Consider the following 11,620-nt stretch of genomic DNA (forward strand, 5'->3'; position numbering starts at 1 on the left):
CTGTGCTCTTTTTCCATTTTCATTCTGCTGGACTGTTTTTCATAGATCCATAGAAACCCTACAGTGCGGAAGGAGGCCATTTGGCCCATCGAGTCTGCACCAACCCTCTGAAAGAGCACCCGCTCAAGGCCCATCCCTCAGCCCTATCCCCGTGGCTCCGCCTAGCCTGCACATCTTTGGACACTAAGGGCCAATTTAGCATTGGCCAATCCACGTAACCTACACATCTTTGGACTGTGAGAGGAAACTGGAGCACCCGGTGGGAACCCACGCAGACACGGGGAGAACGTGAAAACTCCACGCAGTCATTGAAGATCGGAATCGAACGTGGGTCCCTGGTGCTGTGAGACAGCAGTGCTAACCACTGTGCCACCGTGCTGCCCTTTAATTTTTAAAATATTTTTTCACGTGACGTGGGCATTGTTGGTAAGGTCAGCATTTATTGTCCATCCCTAATTTCCCTTGAGAAGGCAGTTTAAAAAATAATGGAGGTAGAGGAACAAAAACTTTCACTAACAGAGTAAAAAAGAGTCAGGAGGGAAAAGAAAATTTCAGGGGCCATGGGGAAAGATCAAGGAGCATTGGGATTAATTGGATGGCTTTGCCAGAGAGGTAGCTCAGGCACAAGAGGCTGAATGGTCTCCTTCTGTGCTCTATCATTCTATGACTCTTAATCCCATTGGGGTAACAAAGATTTCACCCACTTTCTAACTGGGAGTGGAAATAGAGAGATACCCTGGGAATGGGCCAATGGCAGGATGTGGGGGTGAGGCGGGAAGTCATGTGATGCAATCTCCAGGAGTATCCAATCAGAGTGGGCAATGAGGACCTCATTCATATAAAGTTAACATTTGGCATTTCTCTCGTGTTGCCAATGGCAACAGATCTTTAGTGTCCTGATTGAGGCGTCATCCATGGCAGTAGCAACGTGAAGAACAGCCCTTTCTAAAACTCCAGGCCCATATAAATTAGATTAGGCCAACGTAAGCCATGAAAAAAACTGTCTCTTTCCCAGGCCTATAGGTCCTTATGGCTATGAACCAATGTCACTGTTTGCCCCACCACCATTCCCCAACCCCACCCCCAACAATTCAATCCCTTTACGGAATTATTCTTATTTCATGCCTTTGTCATATATTTTCCAAAATGCTCAACTAGCCAATGAACAATGAATAATTTTGCCAAAATTGGAGGGAGAATCATATAGCACACGAGGAGGCCATTCAACCCATCATACCTGTGCCGGCCCTTTGAAAAAGCAATCCCAATAGTCCTACTTATCCTGTTCTGTCGTCCTGCAAATTTCATTTCAAATGCATATTCCCTTTGAAAGCTACGACTAACCTTGGGTTGTCGATGCTGCTGATTGTGTGAACAGTTTCTTCCAGCGACGTTTCCAAAACCGTTTGTAGTTTTCAATTTAATCCCCCCCTTAGCCTTCTCTGTTCTGAGGAAAATGTTCCCAGCTTCTCCCTCTCATGCTTGGATTTGCCTCACTTAACCGCTAAATCTTTCTCTCCTCCCACTCTCCTTCATTTTCTCTCGCAGGTCCCTTGTGATCAGTAATATTTTAGTTGCAGAAAGGATTTCAGAGTCAGTTCCATCTCCTGGAACATGAGTTTACAACGTATTTATAGTCTGTGGGTTGATCTTGGGGTAGATTTTTGCGTACTGCTGTTTCAAGCACAGGGCAGCGTGCAAGGTCATATGTATCAGGATCATCCTGAATTTCTGATGGGACAACAACTTGCCTGTAACATAGCAAAATGTCCCAAGAATATACTCAGGCAAAAGTTGACACTGAGCGATAGAAGGAGATGTTAGAACGGGAAAAAAGACTTGGTCAAAGAGATCAAATATAATGAATGTCTCACAAGAGGAACAACGGCAAGGAATAGGGAGGGAATTCCAGAGCTTAGGCAGATGAAGACCTCTGATAGGAAAATAATGAAAGTCGAGGATTAGTGCAGAATTAGCTGACTGCAGAGATCTGGGAAAGTTAGTTGTAGGGCTCTCACAGACAAGTGAGAGGCCATCAAGCGAATTGAACATGAGGGTGAGAATTAAAAACATAATCAAGGTGCCACTGGGCTGGGAGCCAATATAGATCATTGAGCACAGGGAAGAAAATGTGTCTAAAAATAACATGTCAGCGAAGAATCACATTATCCTCAAGATTCATAACAAAGTATTAAAAATCAGCCAGCCTTGTTTCAATGTAGACACTGTCAACATTTATTAAATCTCCCAGCTGTGTGTCCCTATCTATATTGGCCATGAGAAGCATCTATAATATCTCCCTATTCTACCACATCGCAGAATTAACAACCAAATCAGATACTAAATACAAACAAAATCTTAATGTTTCACCTCACTCATTCACAAACCACATAATATTCACATTCATCTAATGAAGCTGTCCTACCATCGTTATAGTATGAGGAAAATGGCCACTCATCTTGTGATTACAAATATAGGTTTGAGGTGTCGATTAGAGCTTACAGGCTAAGAAAGAAAATAATCTTCTTAAGCACAGGCAAATAGTGACAAGAGGTTTGAGGGGTGCGTGACCCCATTTATGACTCAGTTATTGAATGTACCGCTGTTTGTGGTATTGAATAACACACCCCAGGATGATCCACTCAGCTGATGCCAGTTGGGGCATTAGGTGGGGCATTCCGGTTCCCTTCAGTATATCTAAGAAAGGCAACAATCAGTTGGTGTCACCCGATCATTATCCAGGTGCTCCCGGCTGGGGAGCCATCAGCAGAAAACAGGATCAGGACACGGCAAAAACCAAGTTCTGGTGTCAAATGTCCAGCTGACTCAGTGGAAGCCTGGCACGTTAAGAATAAAATGGATCGGAAGCTGGAGGGCCTCCAGGAACGGTAGCCCAGAAAAGGTCAGCTCCTTCAGGAGGTGAGCAAGGGAACAATGGGAGTCCTCACTTTCTGAAAAGGGAGCGCAGGCGAGATGAAGCTATCCCATTTGGATCATGGTGACGTTGCAGACAACTTGCAGGGCGATGCACTTCAGCTACGCTTGTCTTAATGTAAAATGTAGCAAACAGAGAGAAAAGTAGCTTGAATATGTTTCATCTGACAACTAGTCACGACATATTTCACTCTTGACATTCAAATATTCAAAAAGAAGAACAAAAGGTACTGTAAACAATATTGATCCCGCTGTCTCTGGGGCCACTCAAGGGTGCAAAGGAAATTAAGTGCAATTCATTTTCTTTCAAAATTTTCACATTTGAAATCACACCCAAACTACAGTGTTATAGTCAAACTGAGACTGTTTCTCAGCCACTGCCTGGACCAGTTTATTCGTGCAATTGTTGGATTTCATATTCCTTTCATCCAATAATGTGGTACAACAGCTCCCACATCCATCCTGAACCTTGCTGTTCTGATTGTTGCTCCCTCGCAGCGCAAAGTAAAAAGTCACCTTCTGCTTGGATCCCTTGGTGGACCTCTTGGTGATGGCATCTCCTGGGTTACTCGCTGGCACCTGGCTGCACTTCTCCTTTGCCCGCTTGCTTTTATCAGGCCGGACGCTTCTCAGCAGCTTCTTGAAGATATTGGCGGTGAGGTTCAATTTTTTCTGGAATTCCTGAGATCTGCTGAGCATGGGGACGTGGTCATGTCGACCTCTCCCATCCAAGGAGGCAGAATGGGGCTTCTTCTCCAACTCAGGCAAGTCCAACCAATTGCCCACCAAGTCAGCAAAGACGTTGTCCCCCAAAATGAGGGGTTGTCTATTTCTACTTTGGGAGAGCAGAGAGGAGGTCCAGTCATCTGAGGCGTTGCAGTCTTGTCTTGTCTTACTGCCCGATTTGCTTGCTGTAGGGAGCCTGTGGACCTCTGGCGGGGCAACAGCCTGGATCTGCTTGTCGAGGTCCAGTCTGGATAAAGCTGATGATGGGGCATCCTTCAGGTGATCAAGAGGCTTCGATAATAATGCTGATGACTGCATTTCTTCACAAGGAGCCTCCTTTAGATATTCCCCTAGCCACCAGTCCATGGGTTTTTCAGGCTGCCCTGGGAAATTTGAGAGGCTCGATGCACGTAGTTTGCTGCTGTTGGGTTTGGAGATTTTCCTCTCTATCTTGGAGCCTGGCCAGCCCTCAATGCTCTTGGGTTCGTCCTTCCCGTTCCTCAATCGTTGCTGGCTGCTAGTGATGGATGAAGCTTGACTCTGGCGCCCTGAGATCTCCAACTGTTCCAAAGCTGTCTGCACTTGGAGAAGTTTCAGCTCCTGGAGGGCGCCCATCATAGAATTCATCTGGTCCTGCAACCCATCTCCAGCCTCCTTCATAGATTGCTGTCAATGCACATTGTACACAATTAGCACTGCAGCATTACATTAGCAGAATACATTGAAAGCATCTCTATGTTATTTCCATCTACTAACAAACATCATCTGCACAAGGCATCCACTTGCTTGCTCACCAATTCGCAACATTGTCCCTCCCCTCCTCTTCCCAGAGCATTTATATAAAAGACGAATAATAATTTTCTATTTGCCTGACCATCTACAGGGACTAACAAAGCCCTTATTAAATAACTCTAAATGATCCCCTGCACAGTGTCAAATCACTGAATACAAATATAACATGCACCAAAGCAGTTTCCCAAGCTCATATGATTTTCAAAACATTCTAACAAGATATTGAGGGAAAGGTAGAATATAGGGATGAAAAATTGAACTTTTAGGGTCTTTTTCCAGGAAGGGATCTGTGTTTGTGATCTGGCTTCTGCTTTAAGTCTCCCTCGAGTGGTTTAATCGCAATTGAGCTGTCAAGGGATATCTACAACGTCAGCGAGCTTTGCCAACTAATTTTCCCTGTAGAAATGCCCCAAAACTTGATGCAAGTCCCAGGACGAAAAGTATTCCCCAGACGTGTCAACAAATCAGTTTTTAATAAAACAATTCCATCGACATCAGAAATAAAGGCTTAATGTGGGATTAAGTTAAAGATTTGTAAATGAATCCTACTGAAAATATTTTAAATGTTCCTCTCGCTAATATACATAGCCATATATATATATACATAATTAAGGATATATTTTATATATATATATATATATATTCTTCCATACAGTCGACACCAGTGGGAGTTTGGTTATTTTGTTCATAGATTCACTTTGCTGTTGAACAGCAGGACAGGAACCTTTTTATGATCTACTGTAACTTTCTAATCTTAACCTCTTGTTTAATTGACAATAGCATATCTGGTCTAAGACATCATTTTCTTCCTGCACAAGCACTGTCCCATCACTGAGTGTGATGAATAAAGCCCCTTTCAAAGGAGCTGTGTTTTATTAATGTTGATTGACAAGGAATCTGGTGACAAATACAAGACCATCAAACGTTGGCCATATGCTAGATGGGTGTCGCTTGGTTGATCCAGTTAATCATCACCCCAAGGTGCGCTTCAAATATTTTTCTTACACCCGAAATATCATGACAAGTGACAAGGCTTTAATAAGCATTAATATTTCACGGAGGTCAGTCGGGTTCTATATCAATCAAATAAAATGTTTATTAAAATCTGTCTGAAAGCTTTGTCTGCTGCTGATAAGTCTGAAGGAACTGCTCTGGTATATTTTGTCTGGTTACTTTAATGGGTGGATTCAACATAAGAACACATAATCAGAGTTAGATATGAACTTTTATTGTTTTAATTCAGGCATCGGCTGTTGTGTGTGTGTGTTTTTGTGAGTTGGTGTTTTTTCTGTGTTTTTTGTGTGTCTGTGTGTGCGTGTGTCTCTCTCTGTGAATGTATGGTTTTGTGTGTCTGTATGTTTTTGTCTAATTGTGTGCCTGTTTTTTTGTGTGTATGTTTGTCTGTGTGCGTCTCTTTGTGTGTCTCTCTGTGTGAATGTGTGCTTCTGTATGGTGCCTGTGTGTCTCTCTCTGTGAATATGTGAGTTTTGTGTGTCTCTCTGTGTGAATGTGTGTTTTGTGTGTGTCTGTGTGTGTGTCTCTCTGTGTGAATGTTTGTGAGTGTGTTTCTCTGTGTGAATGTCTGTGTGTGCACGTGTCTGTGTGTGAATGTCTGTATGTGTCTCTCTTTTTTTTAAATGAATTTAGAGTAACCAATTCATTTTTTCCAATTAAGGGGCAATTTAGCATGTTCAATCCACCTACCCTGCACATCTTTGGGTTGTGAGAGTGAAACCCACGCAAAGACGGGGAGAATGTGCAAAGTCTACTCGGACAGTGGCCCAGAGCCAAGATCGAACCTGCGACCTCGGCGCCGTAAGGCAACAATGCTAACCACTCTGCCACCGTGCTGCCCCTCTGTGTGTGTCTTTGTGTGAATGTCTGTGTGTGTGTCTCTCTGTGTGAATGTCTGTGTCTGTGTGTGTCTCTCTGTGTGAATGTCTGTGTGTGTGTCTCTCTGTGTGAATGTCTGTGTGTGTGTGTCTCTCTGTGTGAATGTCTGTGTGTGTGTGTCTCTCTGCGTGAATGTCTGTGTGTGTGTGTGTGTCTCTCTGTGTGAATGTCTGTGTGTGTGTCTCTCTGTGTGAATGTCTGTGTGTGTGTGTCTCTCTGTGTGAATGTCTGTGTGTGTGTGTCTCTCTGTGTGAATGTCTGTCTGTGTGTGTCTCTGTGTGAATGTCTGTGTGTGTGTCTCTCTGTGTGAATGTCTGTGTGTGTGTGTCTCTCTGTGTGAATATCTGTGTGTGTGTTTCTGTGTGAATGTCTGTGTGTGTGTGTCTCTCTGTGTGAATGTCTATGTGTGTGTGTCTCTCTGTGTGAATGTCTGTGTGTGTGTGTGTGTGTCTCTCTGCGTGAATGTCTGTGTGTGTGTCTCTCTGCGTGAATGTCTGTGTGTGTATGTGTCGCTGTGTGTGCCTCTATGTGTGAATATCTGTCTGTGTGTGTGTCTCTTTGTGAATGTCTGTGTGTGTGTGTCTCTATGTGTGTCTCTCTGTGTGAATGTCTGTGTCTGTGTGTCTCTGTGTGAATGTCTGTGTGTGTGTGTCTCTCTGTGTGAATGTCTGTGTGTGTCTCTGTGTGAATGTCTGTGTGTGTGTGTCTCTCTGTGTGAATGTCTGTGTCTGTGTGTGTCTCTATGTGTGTGTCTCTCTGTGTGAATGTCTGTGTCTGTGTGTGTATCTCTATGTGTATGTCTCTCTGTGTGACTGTCTGTGTCTGTGTGTGTCTGTGTGTGTGTCTCTATGTCTGTGTCTGTGAATGTCTGTGTCTGTGTGTGTCTCTATGTGTGTGTCTCTCTGTGTGAATGTCTGTGCCTGTGTGTGTCTCTATGTGTGAATGTCTGTGTCTGTGTGTGTCTCTATGTGTATGTCTCTCTGTGTGAATGTCTGTGTCTGTGTGTGTCTCTATGTGTGTGTCTCTCTGTGTGAATGTCTGTGTCTGTGTGTGTCTCTATGTGTGTCTCTCTGTGTGAATGTCTGTGTCTGTGTGTGTCTCTATGTGTATGTCTCTCTGTGTGAATGTCTGTGCCTGTGTGTGTCTCTATGTGTGTGTCTCTCTGTGTGAATGTCTGTGTCTGTGTGTGTCTCTATGTGTGTGTCTCTCTGTGTGAATGTCTGTGTCTGTGTGTGTCTCTATGTGTGTGTCTCTGTGTGTGTATCTGTGTGTGTCTCTCTGTGTGAATGTCTGTGTCTGTGTGTGTCTCTATGTGTGTGTCTCTCTGTGTGACTGTCTGTGTCTGTGTGTCTCTATGTGTGTTTCTATGTGTGAATGTCTGTGTCTGTGTGTCTCTATGTGTCTGTGTGTCTCTATGTGTGTTTCTCTGTGTGAATGTCTGTGTCTGTGTGTCTCTAATTGTGTCTCTGTGTGTCTCTGTGTGTCTCTCTGTGTGAATGTCTGTGTCTGTGTGTCTCTATGTGTGTGTCTCTCTGTGTGAATGTCTGTGTCTGTGAGTGTCTCTATGTGTGTATCTCTCTGTGTGAATGTCTGTGTCTGTGTGAATGTCTGTGTCTGTGTGTCTCTATGTGTGTCTCTCTGTGTGACTGTCTGTGTCTGTGAGTGTCTCTATGTGTGTATCTCTCTGTGTGAATGTCTGTGTCTGTGTGAATGTCTGTGTCTGTGTGTCTCTATGTGTGTCTCTCTGTGTGACTGTCTGTGTCTGTGTATGTCTCTATGTGTGTGTCTCTCTGTGTGAATGTCTGTGTCTGTGTGTCTCTATGTGTGTCTCTCTGTGTGAATGTGTGTCTCTATGTGTGTGTCTCTCTGTGCGAATGTCTGTGTCTGTGTGTCTCTATGTGTGTCTCTGTGTGAATGTCTGTGTCTGTGTGTCTCTATGTGTGTGTCTCTCTGTGTGAATGTCTGTGTCTGTGTGTGTCTATGTGTGTGTCTCTCTGTGTGAATGTCTGTCTGTGTGTCTCTATGTGTGTGTCTCTCTGTGTGAATGTCTGTGTCTGTGTGTGTCTCTATGTGTGTCTCTATGTGTGAATGTCTGTCTGTGTGTCTCTATGTGTGTGTCTCTCTGTGTGTGTGTGTCTCTCTGTGTGTGCCTCTCTGTGTGAATGTCTGTGTCTGTGTGTGTCTATGTGTGTGTCTCTCTGTGCGAATGTCTGTGTCTGTGAGTGTGTCTATGTGTGTGTCTCTCTGTGCGAATGTCTGTGTCTGTGAGTGTGTTTTTGTGTCTTTTTGCTGGCTGCATTTGAACGGAGTGCTGCTCACAGTCAGCAGCGGTGAATGAAAACCGAGGAGACGGAAGGATATTAAAATGTTTTCCACACCAATGCTTTCAATCCGAGTGTTTTTTCGGCAGAATGCGTGCGTTTGGGAATCGTATGAATCATGTTCAACGGGGCAGTTTAATTTTGCTGAAGGAAAAATGGGCACAATTTCGGATTGTTAATAATTCCGGAGTCCCATGCAATCTTAAAAAAAAAATCAGATTTCTACTGAGTGTGATGCAGCCAGTGAGTGACTCCAGTCTTGTCAGGAGGGATTTATTTGCAAATGAAGCTTCCTTTCCCCTCAATAGAGTAGGAGTCATTCTACTTGTGTCCCTACATATTGAGGGCGACCCCCTTCCAGAGGCGAGAAGCCTCTCTAACCTCTCTGTAATTGAGGGCACTGGGATGGGGAGAATGGCTGGATGGGAGGGTCCTGTGTTAGAACCCCCTCCACCACACTAATAAAACACAACACACACATAACAAAAGTGACACGAAATCCTAGAAGGTGTTAATTTATACACAAGGAATTCAGCTCTCCCCCCCCCCCCCCCCCCCCGCCAAAGAAAAGGGCAAGTAATAATGAGCTGAATGCACTGATTTCCATCTGACCCAATCTGGGAAATGAATTATATTTACAGAATTGTAGTTGACTTCAGCATTATTCGGTTGCACTTTACTGCAGGGGCAGATGGAAATGCTGAAATTTCAACATTCCAACACCTTCACAATCTATTATTCCCTAAATGGTTGAATTGAATTAGGAACTCGATGGAGACAATAGTTAAATATTTGATATACAAAAACGGCTCGCTTTGTGAACGCGTACAAGCCTGGGGTAACTTCACATGAATCGTCCCACTCTTGTGAGAGACAAGAACAGCACCCACCCACCCAGACACACACGTACACCCACCCACACGCACGCACACACACCCAGACACACACACACACACACACACAGACACACACACACACACCCAGACACACACACACCCACCCACCCAGACACACACACACACCCATACAAATACACACTCACACCAACCCATACACACACACACCCACACACACACCCATACACACACACACCCACCCATACTCACACACACACCCATACACCCAGACACACACACACCCACCCATACTCACACACACACACATACATCCACCCATACACACACACACATGCAAATACAAACCCACACCAACCCATACACACACCCATACACACACACACACACACCCACCCATACACACACACACATCCACCCACCTACCTACACACACACACCCATACAAATACACACCCACACCAACCCATACACACATCCACACACACACACCCATACACACCCACACACCCATACATACACACACCCACCCATACACACACACCCATCTATACACACACACACACACTCACCCCCACACCCACCCACCCACACACACCCACACACACCCATACACACACCCACCCACCCATACACACACACACCCATGCACACACACACACCCACTCACACATACCCATGCCCCCCCCCCCCCCCCCCCCACACACACACACACACACTCACACACACATACACAAAACTTCCAAGTAAACTGAGTTCACCTTACCAACTCTTGCTTCAGACGGCGCAGGCTGTTGTCCATGGTCCCCTTTATCGGGGGGAGAATCAAACAAAAGCAAAAAAAAAGTTATAGAGGGTCAAAACATTAATCTACACCACCCGAACAGAATTCAGCACCATCCACGTGTCCATTGGGAAGAATGTGCAGCCTCTGGGTACAGTATCCCTCTGTCTGTCAGCCAGTCTGAATTACACAGAGAGAGAGAGAGAGAGGGAGGGCTGCTTAGAGAGGTTGGCTTTGCATAGTCCCACTTACGTCTGGCCGAGTCTGTACAGTGCAAGTGTTTGCTGGATTTGGTATCATATTACCGTCCCCTCAGCACTGACCTATTGATCATTAGCTAGGCTTTTACCGACATCCTTCCTCTCTTATTTCCTTCTTCCCTTGACACGACAGTCATTTTATCTTCTGATTATTGTAATAAATATATTTTAGAGACAGTCTCTTTATCTCCCCCCCCCCCCCCCCCACAATACATTCCTGCCAGTCCTGTTTATGTTCCTTTCTGACTTTGACGCCACTTACACAAGGGAGAGTGAAAATCTGCAACTCCCCCCCCCCCCCCCCCCCAAAGAGCTTTTGAGGCTGGGGTCCAATAGAAAATTTCAGACAAGAGGCTGATAGACTGTGGTGTGCAAGGGTATGAATGCTCGTGAACTCAAAGCAGGTGGATGCAGTTAAAAGACAGAGGTCAGCCACTATTTATATTTAGTAATTCACAGTATGCGGGCTAGGCCAGTATTTATTGCCCCTGCCTAACTGCCATTGAGAAAGTGGTGGTGAACCACCTTCTTGAACCGCTGCCGTTCACGTGGTGTAGGTACACCCCACAGTGCTGTTAGGGAGGGCGTTCCAGGACGTTGTCCCGGCCACAGTGAAGGAACGACGATATATTTCTAAATCAGGACGGGGTTTGACTTGGAGGGGAACCTGGCAGCGGGTGGTGTTCCTGTGTGCCTGCTGCCCTTGTCATCCCGGACGATAGAGGTCGCAGGTTAGGAAGATAAGGTCGATGGAGTCTCGGCGAGTTGCTGTCGTGCATCTTGCCGATCGGTGATGCATGTGGCTGCCACTGTGTGCTGGTAAATGCTGGCCCGAGGGGCTGAATGGCCTCCTACTGTTGAGATGAGTCAAGGCAGCGATACCTTCTAAAGCTGCCTTTTTTATATGTTGGCCAAGTGGAGCCTGGGCAGTGGGGCCTAGGAATTAGTAGATGCCTTGGCAGTTTTATAATCATTTGGTGTCCAATATGGTGAACAGCATGCACACTCACAATTCCTGTTATATTGCTGAACGTAGAAAAAGAAACATGCAGTGCC

At 45.2% G+C, this 11,620-nt stretch overlaps 1 protein-coding gene across 2 annotated transcripts; it reads right to left on the minus strand.

Moving 5' to 3' along the window:
- Positions 1–2,211: 2,211 nt before the first annotated feature.
- Positions 2,212–10,724, minus strand: inka2 (inka box actin regulator 2). Of its 2 annotated transcripts, none has more exons than XM_038820716.1 (2): positions 10,282–10,724; positions 2,212–4,326 (listed from the first exon to the last, which is right to left on the minus strand). In XM_038820716.1, the coding sequence occupies exon 2, from the start codon at positions 4,318–4,320 to the stop codon at positions 3,262–3,264; it is 1,059 nt and encodes a 352-aa protein (XP_038676644.1). In that variant the 5' UTR covers positions 4,321–4,326; positions 10,282–10,724; the 3' UTR covers positions 2,212–3,261. The 2 variants fall into 2 exon arrangements, with proteins under 2 accessions (XP_038676644.1, XP_038676643.1); XM_038820715.1 differs by having other exon boundaries at positions 10,287–10,722.
- Between the last annotated feature and the right edge of the window lie 896 nt (positions 10,725–11,620).

This window comes from Scyliorhinus canicula, chromosome 15 (genome assembly GCF_902713615.1).
Source record: "Scyliorhinus canicula chromosome 15, sScyCan1.1, whole genome shotgun sequence".
In the NCBI taxonomy this organism is placed as follows: domain Eukaryota; kingdom Metazoa; phylum Chordata; class Chondrichthyes; order Carcharhiniformes; family Scyliorhinidae; genus Scyliorhinus; species Scyliorhinus canicula.

Excerpts from the sequence above, each read along its gene's own strand:
- inka2 (XM_038820715.1), bottom strand. The coding sequence starts at position 10,322 with ATGGACAACAGCCTGCGCCGTCTGAAGCAAGAGTTG. Across the intron at positions 4,327-10,286 it reads GCCGTCTGAAGCAAGAGTTG|CAATCTATGAAGGAGGCTGG; the intron begins GTAAGGTGAACT and ends GTGCATTGACAG.